The following is a 24,724-nucleotide window of genomic DNA, read 5'->3' as shown; positions in this document are numbered from 1 at the left end:
CCTGGTGGCCAGTGTTGCCAGATTGGGTGGTTTTAAGTGCATTTTGGTGGGTTTTGAACATATTTTGGGCTGGAAAACATCAGCAGTATCTGGCAACACTGCTGGTGGCCAAGGACGCCATATGGTTGGTTGCCAGTGGCGAGTGTGGACGTTGTGTGATTCGCAGAAGATTGTCGAAGGTCGGCGAAAAAACGACTTACTAATAGATCCATCCATCCATCCATCCATTATCTGTAGCTGCTTTATCCTGTTCTACAGGGTCGCAGGCAAGCTGGAGCCTATCCCAGCTGACTACGGGCGAAAGGCGGGGACTTACTAATAGATATAAAAAATAAAAGTAATTTAAGTAAGTTTAAAATGTAATTTAAATAAAAAGTAAAGTATTCATGATTTGAAGTTTGGAAGCACCTCTGTTTTTGGGCTGAGGAGAAGTTTGAAAGGGTGTACCGCGATTCTGCCTTCTTGTATCTCGACACGGATCGTGGCTCTGCGTATCGCGATTTCGATACGCATATTGTTACAGCCCTAGTGAATACAATATCAGTTTTTAAGATTTGTAAATTATTGCATTACATTGTTATTTACAATTTGTACTTTGTCCCAACTTTTTTGGAATCGGGGTTGTGTTAGAATTAAATACATTTAAAAAAAAAAACCCTGTGGTGGTGGTGTAGTGGTTAGCACTGTCGCCTCACAGCAAGAAGGTTCTGGGTTCAAACCTCACGGTTGACGGGGGCCTTTCTGTGTGGAATTTGCATGTTCTCCCCGTGTCTGCGTGGGTTTCCTCTGGGTGCTCCGGTTTCCCCCACAGTTCAAAGACATGCAGACTAGGTAAAAATACCCAGCCACTGGGGTTGCACAAGCCAGTGCATACTTAGTGCCGGTCCCAAGCCCAGATAAATTGGGGAGGGTTGCGTCAGGAGGAGGGTTGGATCTGGTGTAAAACCTATGCCAAATCAAATATGCGGAACAGCAAGAAGGTTCTGGGTTTGAGCCCAGCAGCCGACGGGGGCTTTTCTGTGTGGAGTTTGCATGTTCTCCTTGTGTCTGCGTGGGTTTCCTCTAGGTGCTCTGGTTTCCCCCACAGTGCAAAGACATGCAGGTTAGGTTAATTGGTGGCTCTAAATTGACTGTAGGTGTGAATGTGAGTGTGAATAGTTGTTTGTCTCTATGTGTCAGCCCTGCAATGATCTGGCGACTTGTCCAGGGTGTACCCCGCCTCTTGCCCATAGTCAGCTGGGATAGGTTCCAGCTTGCCCGCGACCCTGCACAGGATAAGCAGTTACGGATAATGGATGGATTTGCCTTCAGAAAACTACAGTTGAAACAACCATCAGAGCTGTGCTGTTTTAGTAAATTCATCAACACCTTCTGCCAATCAGAACTGAGAATTTGACAGCACTATAAACACAGTAAAAATCCCAAATATTACACAGTTTCACTCATTACTTTGTGACATTTTATCACATAAACACACAAAATGCCATACCAGTCCACTGTATATGTGTTTGAATCTAGTTTTGTGTGAAGATCAAGATGGAGGTAGAAGTCAAGAAGTACAGACTGTGTCTACATTAGCATTACTACATTTATTATGATCTTTGCCAACTCTGCTTACAAAGTTGGTGGAAGTTATGCTTTCACCTCTGTTTGTTTGCTGTCTGTTCCCAACATAACTCAAAAAGTAGTGAACTGATTTTGATGAAATTTGATGTACAGCTTTAGTATTATCCTAGGTTCAAGTGATTTGATTTTAATGTTGATAATATGTGGCTTGGTGGAGGTATGAACTCTACCGTGTGCCCTTCTAGTTTTTCTTTGCATCGCTATCAGAAGTGTCATAGACTACTGGACACCACCATCCTGTGGTCAGCAATGGCAACCATAAATAGCCACTGGAAATCATCCTAAAAATCGTACAAACAGTTAACAGGTAAAACATACAAGGTTCCATATTACCCCTCCTTGTCCACCTGGGTTTCCTCCAGGTTCTCCAGTTTCTTTCCACTAAACAATGCTGAACTTGAGTCTGAAGCAATTACTACCTTTCCAGGCCTATGTACCTCCACCCATTGCAATGCTAGCCATACAGCTAGTAATTCAGCCGTATAGACTGCTAAATCATCAGTAACTCTCTTACCAACTTCAATTTTAAGTTCTGGGATGACATATGCTACCCCTACTGTCCTATCTGTGTGCTTGGATGCATCTGTAAATATTTTAGTTTCTTCACCATATTTTTCATTTAAATGCCACTGTACCCTATGCTTATCCATTTCCTTACTTTGCTTGTCTTCTAAAAGTTGAAAGTCAGTAGGCACCTCTTCAACGACCCATGGAGGTACAGCCGGCAATGACACTGTGGGACTTACTTTCACATCAGTGATCCTCATATCTTTCACTCTATCATTGATCGTCCAACCATAACTTCTTATTCGGTCATTCAACCGCTCTTGACAAGGCAGTAAAACAGACTGGCTCATGTGATCATCACTGTGGCCTTTCAGATTCGCCCAGTATACCAGTGCTAACTGCTCTCTTCTGAGGTTAAGGGGCATTTCTCCCATTTCAACTTGTATTGCGGCCACTGGAGTGGTCTTCATAGCACCACAACACAACCTTAAAGCTTGGTTCTGAACCACATATCTCCACCATCTCATACCGCCTTGCACTGAAGGACTTAGGCCAAGTTTACATTAGACCATATCTGTCTCGTTTTCTTCGCGGATGCACTGTCCGTTTACATTAAACCGCCTGGAAACGCCGGGAAACGGGAATCCGCCAGGGTCCACGTATTCAATCTAGATCGTGTCTGGTCCGGTGCTGTGTAAACATTGAGAATACGCGGATACGCTGTGCTGAGCTCTAGCTGGCGTCGTCATTGGACAACGTCACTGTGACATCCACCTTCCTGATTCGCTGGCGTTGGTCATGTGACGCGACTGCTGAAAAACGGCGCGGACTTCCGCCTTGTATCACCTTTCATTAAAGAGTATAAAAGTATGAAAATACTGCAAATACTGATGCAAATACTGCCCATTGTGTAGTTATGATTGTCTTTAGGCTTGCCATCCTTCCACTTGCAAGTGGTAAGTGACGTGCATGCCCGATATGCACTAGGATCACACACACACAGCGGCTCAGTCCCGAATCACTGCTCGTGCGCTATACTCGCGTGCTCTGTGAGCTGCGCAGGGCCGGAGTGCGCACCCTCCAGAGGGCACTCGCTGTTCAGGGCGGAGTGATTTGGAGCGCAGGATGCCTGCGCAGCCGAGCGTATCCGTGTATTGGCGTTGCTGTGTGCACGCGAATCGTGTATTGGTGTTGCTGTGTGCACGCTAATCGTTTTAAAAACGTTAATCTGATGATCCGCTGATACGGTCTAATGTAAACCCAGCCTTAAGCGTGCCGTCCAAAATGGCTGCGTCACGTCACGTGGGTGAAATACCTCAATAGCTGCCCACTAGGTATGTGTGTGTTCACTGCTTCAGATGGGTTAAAAGCAGAGAGGAATTTCACTGTGCTTAAGTGTACGTCTAATAAATAAAGTTCTTCTTCTTAATTGTGAACAATTCAGAATTCAATTCCCTTTTGGAACTGAAGTGTGTGTGTGTGTGTGTGTGTGTTAATGCAGGACAGAGGGTTCTCCAAGACCAGGGTTGGAAACCTGTGCTCAAGAATAAAAAATAAATAAAAATACAAGGGGGTGTGATCACATAGGCTGAAAATATGCAAAGTTTTTCAAATATATTTTGAATTGTGTTGAGATGACATGCAGCTACTTCATTTAATAACTTCTAAACTTAGGTTACATGACGTGTTTTTGTCTTTTTGCCTCAAACCTTTCCCATCCGGAAACCGCAAAACACAAGGTAGGCTTCTTGAACGCTGCATTTCCGCGTGCACGCCAGTGCAGTCAGGTGACTGTCAAGCACATGACTCTAACGGATCTCCCCGCATTCTCGGCCTCCTTTGAAGACTGACAGCGGGTTTACCCAATGACAATGCAACTAGCCAGCCGATTGTCCAATCAGCAAGGAAGGGGCGGGACTAAAGTAAAGCTTTCGCTACAGGGAAACATTGGGGAAGACGAATGTGTCTGAACGACTTTATTCTCTATTAATAGACAGGGAGGCATTTTGTGCTTGTTCATGCTACACTGTATATGTGCGACAGCTGTGTGTTAAAGTCCGTGAGTGTAGAGTAAAGGGGTGGGGGATTTTCGGGGAGAAAGCGTCGTTTGGGTCAAGATGTCGATTCAGTACGGAGAAGCGCTGGCAGACGGCTACGGGGTGGCCGACTCCTTTCCCAAAGATTTCGGTTATGGAGAAGAGGAGGCTGACATGGAGGACAGTCCAGCACCTTCCGACAGCAAGCCGAGAATACTACTGATGGGCTTGCGAAGGAGTGGGAAGTCCTCCATTCAGAAGGTACGAGTGAACAAGAGACTGGTCCGATTTATTGCTAACTCTCTTACCGCCAAACAGCTGTAGGTGTTCAGACAGAAGTTCAGTCCCAAATGCCTTTCTATTGGACAGATAGTGCACTACGCCGGCTGTAAAAGCCTTGATTTAATGCGCGCCGGAGTGCGCGTGTGTAGAGCATAAGCAGCCAATTGGGATTAAGGGATAGACACCATAGACGTGCTGAGTTAGCAAAGGTGCTATTTAGCTAAACAACCAGAGATTCTCAGAAATGGATTTTCAGGATTGATTTGAAGGTGAAAACCGAACACTTAGCTAAAACTGACATGTTAACTAACCGCAGTGAAAAACTAAACCCGAACATATATTATTTTTGTATCAGTTAGTTGCTTTTACATTTTCCCCTTCTTTGTAAAGAAAGTAGTAAGAACTTGGCTACAAAAACAAGCAAACAAAAACCACTAAGGAATATTCTGGAAGCAGGGAGAGCGTAGGTTTTTATTTATTTATTTAGAAATGTAAGTTGGTTATTTTTCTATCCAGAGGCTGAGTACCTTTTCTTGTTATTGAAACATGGCAACCTTTAGATTAATAGTGCTGAACTTAAACCTCCCAGAGTTGAGGCAACAAATCCTGGGCCTCCCGAAAAAGTCCAGCACCTTTTTTTTTTTTTTTTAAATATATTTTTTAACTTTTTTATTAGATCAAGTCAAAAATCATAATGCATACATCAACATACATGGGGTACAAAAAATAAATCACAAAGAGGAATGCAAATCTGCAAGCATGCAGAGAGTCCTGTCTGCTTTCTGGCTGTATAGTCCCATTAAAGTGCTCAGATAGGATTTGATTTCATTTTTAAATACAGTGATTGAGGGTTTCCCTCCCCCCCCCCACTTACATTTGTGGATGTGGAATTTTCCTAACAGGATAAGATTTCTCATCTCATTATCTGTAGCTGCTTATCCTGTTCTACAGGGTCGCAGGCAAGCTGGAGTCTATCCCAGCTGACTACGGGTGAAAGGCAGGGTACACCCTGGACAAGTCGCCAGGTCAAGGGCTGACACTTAGGTGGGGTTTACATTAGACCGTATCAGCGGATCATCAGATTAACGTTTTTAAAAGGATTAGTGTGCACACAGCAACACCAATACACGATTCGCGTGCACACAGCAACACCAATACACGGATACGCTCGGCTCCGCAGGCATCCTGCGCTCCAAATCACTCCGCCCTGAACAGCGAGTGCCCTCTGGAGGGTGCGCACTCCGGCCCTGCGCAGCTCACAGAGCGCGCGAGTGAAGTGCACGAGCAGTGATTCGGGACTGAGCCGCTGTGTGTGTTATCCCAGCGCACATCACTTACCACTTGCAAGTGGAAGGATGGCAAGCCTAAAGACAATCATAACTACACAATGGGCAGTATTTGCATCAGTATTTGCAGTATTTTCATACTTTTATACTCTTTTTAATGAAAGGTGATACAAGGCGGAAGTCCGCGCCGTTTTTCAGCAGTCGCGTCACATGACCAACGCCAGCGAATCAGGAAGGTGGATGTCACAGTGACGTTGTCCAATGACGACGCCAGCTAGAGCTCAGCACAGCGTATCCGCATATTCTCAATGTTTACACAGCACCGGACCAGACACGATCTAGATTGAATATGTGGACCCTGGCGGATTCCCGTTTCCCGGTGTTTCCACGCGTTTTAATGTAAACAGACAGTGCATCCGCGAAGAAAACGAGACAGACACGGTCTAATGTAAACTTGGCCATAGGCACAGACAACCATTCACACTCGCATTCACACCTACGGTCAATTTAGAGTCACCAGTTAACCTAATCTGCATGTCTTTGGACTGTGGGGGAAACCGGAGCACCCAGAGGAAACCCACGCGGACACGGGGAGAACATGCAAACTCCGCACAGAAAGGCCCTCGCCGGCCACTGGGCTCGAACTCGGACCTTCTTGCTGTGAGGCGACAGTGCTAACCACTACACCACCGTGCCGCCCATAGGATAAGATTTATGGTGAAAATGTGATTTTTACAAAAGGTTTCTTTCTCAAAAAAAAACCCCAAACATCTTTTTGATTAAGTGTAACACTGCAGGACCATAACACACCACACATGTTAGTCCAACACTCAGCCCTCCACCAACCCTTACATCAACAGACCCTGCTTTTAAAGGGGAACTGAAGGCAATTTTTTTTTTTTTTTAAATCAGAATTCTATTTGTCATTTTGGCGGCACGGTGGTGTAGTGGTTAGCGCTGTCGCCTCACAGCAAGAAGGTCCTGGGTTCGAGCCCCGGGGCCGGCGAGGGCCTTTCTGTGTGGAGTTTGCATGTTCTCCCCGTGTCCGCGTGGGTTTCCTCCGGGTGCTCCGGTTTCCCCCACAGTCCAAAGACATGCAGGTTAGGTTAACTGGTGACTCTAAATTGACCATAGGTGTGAATGTGAGTGTGAATGGTTGTCTGTGTCTATGTGTCAGCCCTGTGATGACCTGGCGACTTGTCCAGGGTGTACCCCGCCTTTCGCCCGTAGTCAGCTGGGATAGGCTCCAGCTTGCCTGCGACCCTGTAGAAGGATAAAGCGGCTAGAGATAATGAGATGAGATGAGATGAGATTTGTCATTTTATCAAATATAGGAATGCATTTCCTGGTAGCACGGTGGTGTAGTGGTTAGCGCTGTCGCCTCACAGCAAGAAGGTCCGGGTTCGAGCCCCGTGGCCGGCGAGGTCCTTTCTGTGTGGAGTTTGCATGTTCTCCCTGTGTCCGCGTGGGTTTCCTCCGGGTGCTCCGGTTTCCCCCACAGTCCAAAGACATGCAGGTTAGGTTAACTGGTGGCTCTAAATTGACCGTAGGTGTGAATGTGAGTGTGAATGGTTGTCTGTGTCTATGTGTCAGCCCTGTGATGACCTGGCGACTTGTCCAGGGTGTACCCCGCCTCTCGCCCGTAGTCAGCTGGGATAGGCTCCAGCTTGCCTGCGACCCTGTAGAACAGGATAAAGCGGCTAGAGATAATGAGATGAGGAATGCATTTCTGACAGCTATTCTGTCACTGCTATAGCAAGTTCTGAGTGTTTGAAATATGCTCTGTAATATATCAGTCCATATGTCGGAGCAATGGCCGTAAACGAGATTCGCTGAGACCTGTGCGAGACGACATAGGACGGAAGTAAAACATGCAGCGGAAATCAAAGTGACCAACATCTGCCAACGTTGTCAAAAGACACGCGCGCCCTCTTTCGAATGCTGATTTAATCAAGCTGGAAGTTTTCCTTGTGTCCGAAATCGCTCCCTACTCACTCTCAGATCAAAGTCCTTCTCACACCATGTGGCGCATAGGGCGGCGCTGATCTCTGTTTCCGTAGCCCTCTGGCTCTCGCCTATTACATAGCTAGGGTTACAGTAGGGGGCTAGTCCTCTGACTCCCTACTCGCATCTGTATTGCAGCGTGCCTTGCCAGACGGCAGTAGGTACCATTTTTATGATGGTCTTTGGTATGACCCGACCATGAGTAGAACTCGCGATCTCCCGATCGAGAGGCAGGCACGCTAACCACTAGGCCAACTCGTGATCCCTACTCACTATATAGGGCACTATATAGTGTGGACGCCATTTTGTAGTGGTGTCCAAAACCTTAGTGAGGATTATGTGGGAAATGCGCCCAGTATAATATGTATTTATCACAAAAATACGTGCATGTATTTATTATTTTGAAAACCCACCAGCCACCTGATCTGGCATGTTTTAATTGTGCGACAGTAATGACGTAAATACCAGCGCGATGGACTAGTCCTTATCCTGTCGTCTTTCTAACTCTTCTCTACTCCACGTTGGTTCGAAGTCGTATGGAATAATCTCCATCGCTGATGAAGCTGGCGAATCTTGAAATGAATCTAAATTGGAATAATCTGGCGATCTGGCTGCTATGTAAACAGTTTTCAAAATGGCGGCGCTGACACTTCACGTTTGAAGTCTCGCACAAGTCTCGTGAAGATCGCGTGGATAAGCGACACCTGCCGTGGACCATACGAACTACATTCAACATGGCTAAAAACCGAAAAGGCCGATAAGTGTAATATAATATGCCAGTGTGAGTCATAATATAAGGTTAATAAAACCGAAAATGTAATTGATTAACATGTTAGTTAAGAAATAAAGCAAGTTTAAAAAGACTTCAGTTCCCCTTTAAGACAGATGCTCTAGTGGCTATAACCGGGCCTCTTCAGTCATTTAGGACAGGAGTCCTGATGCATTTGGCTTAACATTTTGACTTTACTTTTATGCCTGATTTCTGAACATCAGGGTTCCACTCAAAACCTTTTTTATTTCAGTAACGTGAATCCAATGACCTGTGCTATAATTTAAATAACGTGAACAATGTTGCTCTCCTCAGGTCGTGTTTCATAAGATGTCCCCCAATGAGACCTTGTTTCTGGAGAGCACAAATAAAATCTACAAGGATGATCTCTCCAGCAGCTCTTTTGTCAACTTTCAGATCTGGGACTTTCCTGGTCAAGTAGACTTTTTTGACCCGACCTTTGATTATGAGATGATCTTCAGAGGAACTGGCGCGTTGATATTTGTCATTGATGCACAGGTAAAGTAAGGAATAGTTAAACATACACATTTAAAATCTTGGTCTTTGAGTAATCTGTCGATTCCTCATTTTGTTCCACCATTTTGTTAGTTGAATCCGTTCGGTAGCACAACAGACAAAATGTTCTGTCTTTAATTTACCGGACCTGGATTTTCCAAAAGTATCAAGGTTTTAGGATGATCTTAACTAATAGAGCAAGTGTTTTACAATAGCACTGACCACACTTGTCTAAGGTTGGTGTGTGGGTTGGTCTGGGCAGTTGTACTTGTGCTGCATGACTGAAAAAGAACGCATATAGATGGCAGGACATCAAACATGGCACCAGTGGTCTTAAGATTGGCATCAGAGCCAATCATGACACTTGGTTCTACGCTAAGAGTTTTGTGAACTTTATATCCAACATCCACATTGGCTTGTGGATCCTCTTCTATCCCCTTCAAACAAACTCTAATGGACGCTGTCTCATCGGTCCAAATATTGGACAGAAATGACAGTGTGTGCTTTCTGGTGATCGGGAAGGTGCACCGTATAAATAATGAGCATTTTTACCACTAAGTTAAAGCAATGCATCAGGATGTGTATGGAAAGATTGTTCATAAGCTTGGCTTATTTGGAATGTTTTTACAATCTGGCTTTGCTTGTGCTTTGAAGACTGGAGAAAACATGTCCTTCCTGTATCGTATATTAGGGCTTATCATGTTTCTTGTGAAAAGGACAGCATAAACCAGGTCAGAGTTGAGTTTCAGTGAACTTTGAGCGCAGCCCCAAGGTGTCATCCTTGCAAAGTGCCATTCAGAGCGGCGATGTCTGTCTGTCTGTCTGTAGGCAAAAAAGCACTGCAGGGTGAAATGGTGGCTTCACCAGCCTAAACCGGTTTTCTGGCGGATCACCTGTAGGCAGTCTCAGTCGAACGACTGCTGCAAAATATGAATAATTCCTTGAATATTTAAAACACATTCTAGGTATTTTAAAAAATTCTTTACACTAATATTCACATATGAGTGAATTGTTTGTGCAAGACGGGCCTGAAAATAAATTTCAGTTAAATGCTCGGATACCTATTTGTTTTCTATTCCGTTTTTGTTTCCTATTCATTCTGTAAGCAAACACCCTATACACCCTTACAGTTAGACAAAACAGAATATCTAAATGAATGCATTTATAATAAAAACAGAATAACACAGTTGGCATTAAACCTGATCTTAAGTTCAGCCCGTGTAAACCCCCACGCCCCCACTTTTATTTATTTATTTATTTATTTATTTATTTATTAAAGCTCATCTGGCCGCAGGCCAGGCTGGATGAGCTTATGGATTGTCCATCCATCCACATTTTATAAAAATCACTACTCTTCTTACAGGATTGATCGGATTTCGATCAAACTCGCGTATAATGTTCACCAGGTGGGCGTGCATTCTTAAGATGGTGGTGCCAATCTGTCATATTTACGATTTTATGGGTGTCTGAAATTTTTGGGTGACTCGTCACATTAAACACTACTCTTTGATCGCATTTCAAACTTGCATGTGACAACAGTGGCTGGTATGAGCTACAGCCTCATTAAGGCTTTTTTAAAAGTTTTTTTAAACTTTGATGTTTTGTAACACATTTGATGACTCAAATCAGGCTCGAGAACATCATCTGATTAGCTGTTCGGCATAAAACTGGATGTGGTTCAGAAATATCGTTTCATTCATTTCATGACGTAGATCTGTTCTGTGTTTTTCAGCTTCATGAGAGAACTGTGTTACCTACGTTTCGGTGACCTTAAGATGAGATCACTTAAGAGTCATGTAATATAAAAAATATTGTTGGCTCCATGTTTCCAGAAGTAGGGCATGGTGGCACGGTGGTGTAGTGGTTCGCACTGTTGCTTCACAGCAAGAAGGTTATGGGTTTGAACCTCAAGGCCGGCTGGGACCTTTCTGTGTGGAGTTTGTATGTTCTCCCCGTGCTTGCGTGGGTTTTCTCCGGGTGCTCTGGGAAAAAAAAAAAAAACATGTGGATTAGGTCAAACCATAGGTGTGAACCTGAATGTGAATTGTTGCTCATTTCTGTATTAGAAATGACTCCATGCAGTAGGTTCTGTGATTCACCCAAAGTCATCTAGGATTGACTCCAGCTTCTCCTGATGGATAAGTGGTATAGAGTTCCCAGTAGTGCTTCCTGGAAGAATACATCATGAAACTGTAAAATGTTTCCTAATGATTGTCTTGTGGCTCATATCTCATCTTGGTTGCATGAAAATGTTAATTGATAGATGCTACCCTCACTATAGTTTTGCTTTCCGATTAACGCAGTAACTGCGTATAGAGGGAAACAAAACTATAATTAGATTGATGGTTAACTGCAAGGTTATTTATAATCCATTGTATAAAATGGCAGGCCAAAAATAATGCAAATTGCACCTCTTTTTTTTTTTTTTTTTTCTTTTTTACTGTTTCTATCAAATGGCATGCCCACAGATCAGTTATCATGAATAGGTCTGCTTAGGATTTGCTTCCTTACAGTGATATTTATGGAGACGTTCCATTTGAACTTAACCAAACCTGGTGTTGTGCTGCTTCCGTTTTCTGCATCTGCATTCGCGTTCATCATTGTGATGCATGGTCTGTAAGCAAGCCCTTTTCCAACCATTAACCTTAAATCTAAACTTTCATCATAGTTAATCATCCACGAATGCTTTTTCTGATTTTGAAAAATGTGAAGATCTCATTATTCACCTTCACACAGACATGATGCTTGCAAATCATGCCTACCGTACCTCTGTAGTTTGGCACAGTATATCTCTTGGTTAAGAACAAAAATACTTGTGCTTCAAAAGTCATTGAAAAGCACCTCATGTTTTTGCCCTACAACATGGGTGTTTGCTAATTGTTGCCTTTTTTCCCCGCACATCCACCAGTTGCTTTGGCAGGAAAGAAGGAGGCCCCCAGGAAACGTCCCAGTCACCTTCTGTCTCTGTGGTGGACTATTTTTATTTAAAAATAAATAAATAAATAAAGTTTAGCTTTTAACTTGCTTATTTACCTTAGAATAAAGATTTACTGTTGGCTATTTAAATGATCTTTAATCTCATCTCATCTCATCTCATCTCATTATCTCTAGCCGCTTTATCCTTCTACAGGGTCGCAGGCAAGCTGGAGCCTATCCCAGCTGACTACGGGCGAAAGGCGGGGTACACCCTGGACAAGTCGCCAGGTCATCACAGGGCTGACACATAGACACAGACAACCATTCACACTCACATTCACACCTACGGTCAATTTAGAGTCACCAGTTAACCTAACCTGCATGTCTTTGGACTGTGGGGGAAACCGGAGCACCCGGAGGAAACCCGCGCGGACACGGGGAGAACATGCAAACTCCGCACAGAAAGGCCCTCGCCGGCCCCAGGGCTCGAACCCAGGACCTTCTTGCTGTGAGGCGACAGTGCTAACCACTACACCACCGTGCCGCCCACATGATCTTTAATAATAATAATAATAATAATTGAAAATACTGGTGGCTCAATGGTGCATACAGAAAAGATTGTTACCAGAAGGAGCGAAATGGTTTAAAGAATGATGGGAGAAAGGAAGTCATTAAAAGCACCGGAAAGAAAATGGATTGGGAGCATAGAATGAGAATGAATTATACAGCAAGATGAACAGATTTGAAAAGATATATAAAATAAACAGGGTGTTTCAAAAAATTTGATATTATTTGAGATGTAAATATCCCAGAAACTACATATTCTAGGCAAATGAAACTGAACAGGCTTAATGTTGAGCAATTTATAAGATTTATTCCTCAAAATGTGAATGAGAAATTCAAAGGTATGTGGATTCCATGAACGATTTCACAAATTTTCAATATTCGCGAACCCACTCGACCGTCTCTTCCGATGCTGGTGGTCGTCCAGATCCTTTCGCCTGCACAGACAGACAGCCTTCCTCTTTGAACTTTTTGTGCCGTGTCCAGATCTGCATTGCAGTTGGTGCATTTTTAGAGAATTCTCTCATAAATGCACTAGGGCTGTAACGATACACCCAACTCACGATTCGATTCGTATTGCGATTTTTGACCCACGATTCGATACGCCCACGATTTTTTTAAAAATGTTTTTTTAAAGTAGTAAATTTGACTTATTAACATTTACTTACTTACATTAACTATTTAATAACAAATAATTCAGACCACTGCAGAGAATGAGTAATATGTATGCAAAAATGAACAAATGTATATCCAAAGACTGTTTTATTTCTCAAAATAATACTGTTGAGCCGGAAGCTCCGTGTTTTTCGGTTCTGAAAAAGTCATTTTTCCAAATCGTGTAAATTCGTTAAGATTTTTTTTGGGGGGTGACTGTCTCACTCTCATAGGGCCAATGATTTTCTGTGATCGCGGAAAACAGATGGAAATTACGGAATTTTTATGGTGAAACATTGCTCGCGTGTCAAAATGTAACTGCCGCAGAAGGCTTCCGCCCAAGCAGACATGCCTTCAATGTTGCCAGATATTGCTAACGTTTTCCACCCCGCAATATGTTCAAAACCAGCCAAAAAGCACCTAAACCTGCCCAATCTGGCAACACTGCATGCAAGTCTTGTTCGACTGTGTTTGAGCGTACTCTAACACACAAAACACCTTTTCTTTTCCAGTGAATGGAAAAGAAAAGATGAAAAACAAAAAACATTAAACATAAAATTTTAACCTCTTTCCACACATGCTGTTAAAATTTGAGGTCAGTTGAACGAGAATTGGCAAAGTTATTAGATTGTGAAATGATATCAAATTTTTTGAAACACCCTGTGTTTTGTTTTGCATTCATTTATTTTGTGGACATGGCGTGTCCCAATGAATCCAACAAGAATGAAAAAAGTAGGAAAATACCAACAGCTGTGTTTTGGATTATGAGAAAGATGAGAACAATTTAAAGTTAAAGTAATCCCTGTGGTGATAGGGTTTTTAGGAGGAGGAATAAAACAACTGAAAGATGATATTAAAGAACTGTTTGATGACGAAAATGTAATAGAAAAACTCTGCAACGAAATGGGGGAGAACATTGGCTGAATGAACAATAGCTTTGTATACCCTAGATCAGGGCTTTTCAAAGTGTGGGGCGCGCCCCCCCGGGGGGTGCCAGAGTTCTTCAGGGGGGGCGCAACGTGAGGAGCCTTTACCAGAGACAAAATGGATCGATTTTTAGTACCTAAAGCTACTGAGTGAGGAGACAGAGTTTGGGCCAAGCAAAAAAACCCAGAGCCTCCAGGATGTTGCGATTTGCAACTTCAGTGCAAATTCAACTAATCCCCGCGAATTCAGGGCGGTGTTACAATTATATCCAATCACCGCAACTTTCCCGCAAATTTGACCAATCGTTGGCGTCGTCTTGAGGTGACGTCGACAAACTACCTTCCGCCTTACTTCCGTGTTTATGTTCAAGAGAAGCAGCATGCGCACAGTGTTGCCAGATTGGTTTTAAGTGCATTTTGGCGGGTTTTGAACATATTTTGGAATGGAAAACGTCAGCAGTATCTGGCAACATTGCATGATGTGCGAGTTGGTGTTTATATAGGCTTAAATTCTGTTACTGAAAGTGTGTTATGTTTACAGTGAAGGACTGTGTGCACTTTATTTTTTATTTTTTACTTAATACAAGAAATTAATGGATGCCAACATTTTTGCCAAAATGGTATTTTATTTTCCATTGTTTAGGCAGCTTCAGCATCATACTGTGAGATTCTGTTCAAATTGTTTTTTTTCTTCTATGAAGCCTGAGCCATTTATTTTATTAGTTTATAATTATTGTTTAATTTAGTCTTCAGGAGAGACTGCCTGCACACAGTACTAGTATTAATAGTTTTTTTTTTCTTACATGAAAGCTGAGGCATTTATATTATATTTTAAGGTAACTTCATGTTGTGCTGTGAGGTTCTATGCACTTTAACTTTTGAACCAACAGGAGCATTTGGATAAGTAAAGCCTATTTTTCTGCATTTTTGTAGTCCTGGTAATCTTTTATATTAGTAAAGTTGTTTATAGGACCATTTCTCAGTGTCTTTGTTTTTTAATCAATAGTTTTTCAGTAATAACTTAATATTTAACATATCACTCAATTTTAATCACAAAAAGAGAAAATCGCAACAATTTCTCGCAAGTTTCACTTCCTCCCGCAATGTAATCGCAACAAAAACCTAAAAAACACCACGACTTTCATCGCAATTTTTTTGGAAAACCCCCGCAACATCAGACATTTTAGCCCGCAACAATCACAAAAAAGGCCTGCGGAATCCTGGGGGACTGGAAAAAGAAGGAAGTATGACCACGATTATTTAAAGTTTGGATTTTCATGGACTGGATCTGAAGATGCTCCACTGCCACAGTGTGTTGTCTGCCAAGAGGTGCTAGCTAACGATGCTATGAGATGTTTAAAATGTGTAAAAAAATATGTTTTAAAAAGCACAGATGTTTAAAATGTGAAAAAGAAAAAAATAAAAATGTGTACAACAGCCATTTTTTAAAAATACGAATGGAACATTAAGTATAGCAACAACAAAAATTGTAAGGGGGGCGCTGTTGTTTATTTGCTCTCCAGGGGGGGCTGACTCTCCCACACTTTGAAAACCCCTGCCCTAGATTATATTTTTATTTTGATCTTTGGTATTACTTACTATTGTGCAGTTGCATAATAATAATAATAATAATAATAATAATAATTCTATGTATTTGGGTGATGGAGAGCTGTGGGGTGCATTTACAGATTTTCCTGTAATACAGAATTGATATTAAAACGTATCCAATTTAATATCTAATCAGAGCATCCTCGTAAATAAACACTGTCCATCGACTAGCTCTGCCATCTTGATTACAGCGCAAATAATGAAGCTTCACTAGTTTTCTATTTTTATTTATACCCCAGAGCAGTTGATTCCTTGAATCAGAAGGTGCGTGTTAGTGTTTGAGAACAGCACAGCTCTGACAGCACTACCAGCCGAATCGCAAATGACCAAACTAGATGATTAATATAAACCTAATACATTATCGTTTTTACAGGACAAACTCCTTCACAGGGCCATGCACAATAGACCTTCCGCTTAATAATAAATAGATTTTTAAAAAAGTGTGGTGTTTGACAAAGAAAAACACGGCGGCGTTTTCCGTTAAATGTTTATAATGTAAGTGATAAGAACCAAGTTGTCTCACGGATGTTCCGTAACATTCAGTGTAACTGTAAACAGTTAAAAAGCACAGTGACTCCTTTTATTAATAAATAAAAACGTTGTAATTATGGTGCGTTCATTGTGGTATGAGCGGAATAATAATCCACTTGAGAGTGATAATGTATCACACCAACCCAGCGTGGATTTTCTTCACACAACACTACGATCCTTCATGGGTTAATCCTTGCATATAAAATTGTGACAAAGGCCTAGCCTAGTAAACTAGACCCAACCGCCTAGCGGCCAAAAATATTTTTTGCCTAGCGAATGGGTCTAGCCTCGCACCATATAGACAAAAACACCCCGGGCATCAAATCGTGCCCGCCAATCACAACGCAAGGTTTTTGTTTGGATTCTTTGGGCGGGCTTTTGCAGGAGTGACGACAAAGCTGCGCGACGCTGGAGAAAGCGCAACAGGAAAGATGGCTACGGGCTAGTGAACAGCGCACGTTTGACTCTGCTTTGGAATCAGTTTTAGAAGAATTAGACTTGGAGTTTTCGTTGAAACATGAGCAGGAAGAGGCTCTCCGCTCATTCCTTTTCAAGAAGGACGTTTTCGCTGTTTTGCCGACCGGCTATGGCAAAAGTCTGATCTACCAGCTGTCTCCGCTCGTAGCCAAAAGGATGGGGCTAGTTTGTGCAGTACGAAGAATTAATAAACAGCTTTGAAACATTACTTTTTGATTGTTTCTTATTTTCCTGTTATTTTAAATTTAAGGGAAATTATTTCACCAAACACCACTAAATAAAAACTCTCAAAAACAGTTTAAGCAAACCCTTGAAAAACACCTGGAAAAAATGTGTATGTGGTACAGACTCCAAACTTGTGGTCATTATCTCCAAACTTCTTAATATCTAGAACCTGTTTATTAATTAATACGCATTTTGAAAAATTATTTAATTTCAAGGTCTCCCCCACTGCTTTCTGTCGCTCTGACTACGTCACAGTCACTGTTGCGCTGATTGGTCAGAGCGTTGGCCTATACGCACAGAGACAGTTTGAAAGACAGCAGTTTGTTCCTCCTACCCGCTTCAGAAATGTCTACGGATTGAGGCCAGACTAAATATTCACATTTAGTCTGGCTTGCCAGGCTAACAAAAGCCATTAGAGGACCAACGTCAGCCATCAAATCAAGAAATGGCCATGATTTGAGAGAGTTGCATTTCCATGAAAATGCGAAATGATGTACACACACCTTTTATCATTAAACCATTTCTTTTGCTTACGCTTCCAGTTCAGTATTATAGAATGCCGTAGTAGGAAAAAAAAACAACACATCACATACATCATATACTTTGTCACCCTGCTCTGACCACATTTTATGCTCTTGTGAATCAAATAAACCGTGTAATTCAGGGACATGGTCATGTTTTATATCTCTGTTTTCTCTCTTGTAGGATGACTACGTGGAGGCTCTTGGCAGACTCCACTTAACAGTATCTCGGGCTTATCGCGTCAACCCTGAAATCAACTTTGAAGTGTTCATCCATAAAGTTGACGGCCTATCTGACGACCACAAAATTGAAACACAGAGGGATATTCACCAGAGGGCTAATGATGACCTGGCTGATGCCAGCTTGGAGAAACTGCATCTTAGGTAAGCTCTTTTTCTTTTTGGCTTGAATGCAGTGCATTTGTCTTTCTGCGAATTGTGAAATACTAAGCAAATCAAGTGTCTTCACAAAAAGCATTACTGTTGCTTTTTCATCACCTTCTCCCCAGTTTCCAGTTGCCCTCTGTGATGCTGGCTTTTGCAATATTAAGTTTATAAAAAATTTAATACATGCTAAACAGTGCTGCTATTGCATAAATAGTGTATCGCAATAGAATTTTCTCCTTTCATTAGGTCATAGGTTTGCACAGTGGTAAAAATAAAAAATGCCTTTCCTGAGATACACGGTATAAAGTTTACGTAAACCAATAGTAAAATACCAATAATGTCTCGTGGTTCTCCTTGTAATATAATTTTAAGCAAAGGAAAAACTGTTTGGTATGTTAAACAGTGGAATGGATTAGTAGGTTTAGCAAATATTTATCATTTGCTAAGCTTATACAAAGATAACGAAGAACTTCTTTTCTTTGGCCTCACTGCGAGTGCAGCTCAGCAACATGAGTGACCCGGACTTGGGAGTGTGTGCTCATAGCTTGTTTTGGCCAGATAAGAGGAGTAGAATATATGCTACATGCTTTGCATGTTCTGAACAACAGTGCCACAGCCCCCTTAGGTCCTCGTCTAAAGATGGACCGAGATGAACAGGATTAAGTTGAATTTGAAACATAAATTGTAATGATACATTTACTTCAAATACAGAAAATGGAAGCAGGCGTGGGTGTGCGCGCTGGGCATTAAATATTAACTACTCAGAATGGGATTTCAGTAGAGCTGTGGCGATTCTGTAATCCCCTGATATTCAGCAGGTCCCCTCAATTACCAGTTTCGAAACCCAGCTCTGTACTTTAGCACTTACATCCATGCTCTTATTTGTCAAATGCTAGAGTTATTTATTTTACTTTAGCATTGTTTATGTTCATATTATTTCAGCTTTTACTTTTGTTTTCTACTGTGTTTTATTAGAAATTGTTTTTAAAATTATTTTTACATACAAATTAAATGTTATTTTTTTTTCTTTTGGTTGAAATCTTGTAGTAGTAGATGATTTATTAATAATAATTTATTATTATTATTATTATTATCTCATCTCATTATCTGTAGCCGCTTTATCCTGTTCTACAGGGTCGCAGGCAAGCTGGAGCCTATCCCAGCTGACTACGGGCGAAAGGCGGGGTACACCCTGGACAAGTCGCCAGGTCATCGCAGGGCTGACACATAGACACAGACAACCATTCACACTCACATTCACACCTACGGTCAATTTAGAGTAGGGGTGGGCAATTATTTTTTCCATGGGGCCACATGAGAAACAGAAAATTTTGTGGAGGGCCGGACCAAAAGGCTGAACTAAATTCTGCATAATATTAATTGTATTTCTTTATATAAAGCAGTAAATAACATTGTTTTTACAAGCTGCTAAGAATGGTAAGAGTGTGGAAAAAACGAGGTTGCCTTACAAAAAATGTCATTTATTCAATCAAATTTCCCAAAACAATGGTTAACAAAATGTGAACATTTGTACCTTTTTTTTTTTTCCAGTCATATTCACCCCAAAACACAATAAAGACATCACAATATTGTCTTTCTACTCCAAATATCAAGCAAGATACATCATATTATAATAATGATGCCGTGTCGATTCGGTGTAGGTATCGGATCTACAGATCGGCTCGGGCTCCGGCGCCTGCTGGTGACGTCACACTATGTGATTGGCTGGACCGTTTGAAGGATGACATACAAGTTTGTGGTTGGTCTGGACAAATTACGGAAGTAGTTATCGCGGGATTAGGTTTCGTGGGATTTCATGTTCATGTCGCGCGCATTGCGTTTTTGTTGAACACAACTTCAAAATAAAAGCAATGTACATTCAGTTCATGCATGAGGTAAAATTAGAAAATATGTTTATTTTGTAATTTCTAATTAACCTTACGCGGGCCGGTCAGAATGAACCAGAGGGCCGGATGATGCCCAGGTCTGATTTAGAGTCACCAGTTAACCTAACCTGCATGTCTTTGGACTGTGGGGGAAACCGGAGCACCCGGAGGAAACCCACGCGGACACGGGGAGAACATGCAAACTCCACACAGAAAGGCCCTCGCCGGCCACGGGGCTTGAACTAGGACCTTCTTGCTGTGAGGCGACCACTACACCACCGTGCCGCCCCATTATTATTATTAATTGAGTGCGAAGTATTTACAGGAAAATATCACACTAAGGTCTTGACAGAACGGACTGAGCCATAGGCTAGCAGTTTCAAAACTGAATTTCTGTTAGCAGTTTCTGGAAACTTTTTTTTAAATAACTCAGTGACTCTTGTTTGTCTTTAGGGTTTTGGCTGGTTTTGATTTCCAATTAATCTTTTTTTTTTTTTTTTTGCGCGACATTGAAAGCTAGTGCCTTGGAAAGAAAGTCTGTAATCATCCACAAGCATTACGCGAAAATTCTGCCTGCCAAGGAACCAATCAGAGTGCACGATTTTACCAGAAGTAGCTCATGCCATATAATAATTGCTGATGGACCTGCTTGCCATGATCATTACCAGTCCTTGTAGTGTTTGCAGCCTTTACACAGCACTGCAAGGCATTCCATATCTCTTGCTTTGTGTACATTCATCTGGGTGTATGAGCGTTAAATTACTTTGTAGCCTAGCTGCGTTAGGTGTGAGGCATATGGACTTGATCCAGCATTTGTTTTCACTTCACTTTGACATCTTTCAGAAAACGGTCATCTATCTGTATTGGTTTTCATGGTCTTGCACTCTTCCGTGCATGCCTTCCTTCAACTGTGTGACTTTTACTATTATTTTATTGTTGTAAACGCCAGTCATTTAAGGGATAATTGGGAATGCAGTTGGATATCAGTTTGAAAGTGCTGGATTTTTATTTTTGCCAACCTAACTCTTGTTCCGTTTTTTTTTTTTCCCCCCCTTTCCCCAGCTTCTATTTGACAAGTATCTATGACCACTCTATATTTGAGGCATTCAGTAAAGTGGTTCAGAAACTCATCCCCCAGCTGCCCACCCTGGAGAACCTTCTCAACATTTTCATTTCTGTATGTACTTTTTAAAAAAATATATATATTTCTTGTAAAGTATAAACTTTTTTGAATTTTTTTGTTTTAATCATCACACAGAAAATGCTGCATTAAGCTGTGCTTGACATTGTGTCTCAGTCTCTCTCTCTCTCTCTCTGCACCTCTTCTGCTTTCTTGCTGACAGAATTCAGGGATTGAAAAGGCTTTCCTGTTTGATGTGGTTAGTAAGATCTACATCGCTACAGACAGTTCACCAGTAGACATGCAGTCCTATGAGCTGTGCTGTGACATGATTGACGTGGTCATTGATGTATCGTGCATCTATGGGTAAGACTGCCGATTCTGGAGCGAAGTCATAACCGCTTACTTTTATACGCTATAGCTTGAGTATGTGCGCACGCTTGTATGTAGTGCGTGTAGGCTTTATGTCCAGGCATAAATGTTATAATATTCTCCTCTGTCGTCTGTTTTTTTTTTTTTTTTTAATTTCCACATTTTTGTTAATGTGCAGAAGTGACTGCTTAATGTCAGTTTTACCTCATGCTATATTTTTATATTTGGTTTTAGTGGAATCTAACAGCTCTGTTTTATCTGTACAGATTAAAGGAAGATGGCAGTGGCAGTGCATATGACAAGGAGTCAATGGCGATCATTAAACTCAATAACACCACTGTTCTCTACCTGAAAGAAGTCACCAAGTTTCTTGCCCTTGTCTGTATTCTTAGAGAAGAGAGCTTCGAGCGCAAAGGTTAACACCTTTTCCTCCCCTCATTTACCCTGTTAATTAAAGTTTACCAGTGCTATTAAATATTCCTATTAAAAGGTTTACATGAGAGTGTTGGACTCTGGTTGTGGAGGATCACAGTCCTTTGTGGTTGTCCACACTTCCAGCACTTCAGATTCATTGCAGAGTATTAAATGCAGTAAAATGCTGAGTCTGCAGTGAAGTGGCCCCCTGCATCTGAATCCCATCTCCCCTGTATTGAATCATTTGTACATTTTATTTATTTATTTATTGGACTGATCCTTTATGGCTTCATAGTTAAAATGATAATCATGCTGAGTTAGTTTGCTAAATGTTTGAATCATATTATTACACTTTTAGATCATTTTCCTTGTTGCATTCTTTTAATCTTTAAATCAAAATGACTGACTTATACCGATGGATAAGTAATTATTATACAACCATATAGAGTTAAACTTGACACCAATATCAGAGTTGATTTAATTGAGGAAGTTATAAATTATGTGTGGGGTGGCACGGTGGTGTAGTGGTTAGCGCTGTCGCCTCACAGCAAGAAGGTCCGAGTTCGAGCCCAGTGGCCGGCGAGGGCCTTTCTGTGTGGAGTTTGCATGTTCTCCCTGTGTCCGTGTGGGTTTCCTCCGGGTGCTCCGGTTTCCCCCACAGTCCAAAGACATGCAGGTTAGGTTAACTGGTGACTCTAAATTGAGCGTAGGTGTGAATGTGAGTGTGAATGGTTGTCTGTGTCTATGTGTCAGCCCTGTGATGACCTGGCGACTTGTCCAGGGTGTACCCCGCCTTTCGCCCGTAGTCAGCTGGGATAGGCTCCAGCTTGCCTGCGACCCTGTAGAACAGGATAAAGCGGCTAGAGATAATGAGATGAGATAAATTGTGTTTTTTTTTTTTTTTTGCAGGCTTGTTTTCCATTTTTTCCCCTGGTCTGCTCAGATAAATTACTGTCGTTCGACTCGATGGACAGTATTTTGTAAATAATTTTAGTGCATGGTATGATGTATACCGTTCTTCTTCTTTTTTCAATTCTAGGCTTAATAGACTACAATTTTCACTGTTTCCGGAAAGCCATTCATGAAGTGTTTGAGGTCGGTCTGTCCACACCGAGGATGGGGGCCCAGGCAGCCGGAACACCCTGCTTGATGAAGACGGTGGCACTGAATGGCACCCCCAGGAGCACCGTGTAGTGAATGCATAGATGGGAGGATGAAAAGACTAGAGAGGAAGAGGGAGTCAGTGGAGAAAGACAGACAATAAATGGGAGGCGCACTGCCATGCCAACCATTTTGCCTGCTCCCAAATGCCTTATACACCGAGCAAAGGACTCTAAAGCCTCTGAAAGACAACACAGAGCAATAGGGTGGATGGTTGCAGCATAACGGGGTAAGCAATAGGACAGAAGGGAAGACGCACAAAGGGATGGCCCTTTTTGTGTTCTTAAATGGCATTAACAAACTGGTTTAAAAGGATAATACTAGACCGCAATCAAATGACTAGAAATGCAAGCAGAGGGGAGCGCAGTGTGGCCCTCTCTGCGCAAAGCCTTCACACACTGACCGCTACCTGAGCAACAGAAGCTGAATGAACCCTGTACTGTTCGACTCCTAGCCTCATGAGCTGATTCTACAAAGCATCTGGTGTAATCCAATGGTGGAAAATGTGATGGTACTTGCTATTGGGCACCGATTGGAGAGCCCAGCTGGCTGTGTGTGTACACAGCAATGCTTGTGAAGCCTTATATAGAGGAGACTTGCCTGATGCAAGTACCTGCTTACATTTATCTAATCCTATTTCCTAAGCTGTTGCTTTTTTTTTTTTTTTTAAAGGTTTTCCAGGGAGTGTGAAAAGGGATTAAAGTGCATTGTGTAGCCTGTTTGTGTGTGAAGAAGGTGTGCGTTTCTCTGTGTGTGTGTATGTATGTGTGTTCCTTTCCTGCCTGTTGAGGCTCACAGAGCTGTTGTGACCTCACACACAGGGCTGCACAGTTGTAACAAAACAATAATTGTATTTTTAAAAATTAATAATTAATTGAAATAAACAGTTATTGTCTTCAGAGAAACCCTGATGCTTTGTCCGAGATAAACGATGGAACATTCAAGGAGCACTCACTAAATGTGCAGTGCTGTTCATAAATATAAGGATTTAGTAGTCAGTTGCGTTTTAATCAAAGTGGAAGCATTTGTCTTTTGCATTGAAATGACTGGAGTCCAAAGCAGTTATTTTTGCTCTTAAGCAGTTTAGCTGTGCAGCCCTCATCTCTCACTCAGAATGTTACAAAACAGGGAAATACTTGTACAGATAAGCGGTAGGACACTGTGATTGCACTCACTTTTGTTTAGTTGCTTGGTCTGAGAGACTCTGTGCATCTGTGCACGCGGTGGTTTGATTCAGAATGAACTACATTCCGGGTTGTGTGGTGCCAGTATCTTCTATCATGGATATATTCACTGTCGCTCTTTCCACAGAATTACCAGTATTTTGTTCAGCATAAAAATAAATCCCAAGAGTCCACATTGGAGCCACTATTACAGTATATCACACTTGCTCCAAGCATGTCTACTGAATCCACGTAACCCCCCCCCCCCCTTTTTTTCTTTCTTTCTTTTTTTTTTTTTTGAGTTGTAAAGGGATGCACACTAACCCAGTATAAATGAAATCAAAGAAGGAACAACCAAATCTGTAATTCTAACTTTCCTAGGGTTATTTCTCTAGACCTCTTGTGATTTCTTGCTTTTCAGACTGCATATGAGATTATATCTGGCTTATGTTCTGCTAGAAATGTTACCATTCACGAGAAATAAAACATGCACTGAAGTCATCCTGGTTGGTGTACTGTAGCTACATTTCACATCAGAAATACTGGCCAGTTTGAACACGCACTCACTTCCAAACCCATCTTTAACACCAAGCCAAGACGTGAAAGGTGTCATTTCCTTGAGTGTGTTGTCTACTCGGATTCCCAGCAATACTCCTTTTCTTTTGGCTGGTACATTTTGTGTGTGTTGTGGTTTCTTTCTTTCTTTTTTTTTTTTTTTTTTTAAAAAAGAATTGAGTTCGTGATTTGGATACTACAAATGAACTGGCGTCTTG

The 24,724-nt window shown here is 41.8% G+C and overlaps 1 protein-coding gene across 1 annotated transcript; it reads left to right on the top strand.

Annotated features, from left to right (window-relative positions):
• The first annotated feature begins 4,046 nt into the window (after positions 1 to 4,046).
• rragca (Ras-related GTP binding Ca) lies at positions 4,047 to 24,448 on the top strand. Its single transcript, XM_060922256.1, has 7 exons — positions 4,047 to 4,430; positions 8,826 to 9,029; positions 17,633 to 17,832; positions 20,784 to 20,898; positions 21,065 to 21,207; positions 21,480 to 21,628; positions 22,667 to 24,448. Exons 1-7 carry the CDS (start codon positions 4,251 to 4,253, stop codon positions 22,819 to 22,821), a joined length of 1,146 nt encoding a protein of 381 aa, XP_060778239.1. The 5' UTR covers positions 4,047 to 4,250; the 3' UTR covers positions 22,822 to 24,448.
• Positions 24,449 to 24,724: the final 276 nt, after the last annotated feature.

The sequence above is a fragment of the Neoarius graeffei genome, chromosome 5, assembly GCF_027579695.1.
Source record: "Neoarius graeffei isolate fNeoGra1 chromosome 5, fNeoGra1.pri, whole genome shotgun sequence".
Lineage (NCBI taxonomy): Eukaryota > Metazoa > Chordata > Actinopteri > Siluriformes > Ariidae > Neoarius > Neoarius graeffei.
The sequence above is the reverse complement of the archived record's forward strand: the minus strand, read 5'-3'. Positions and strand labels throughout refer to the sequence as shown.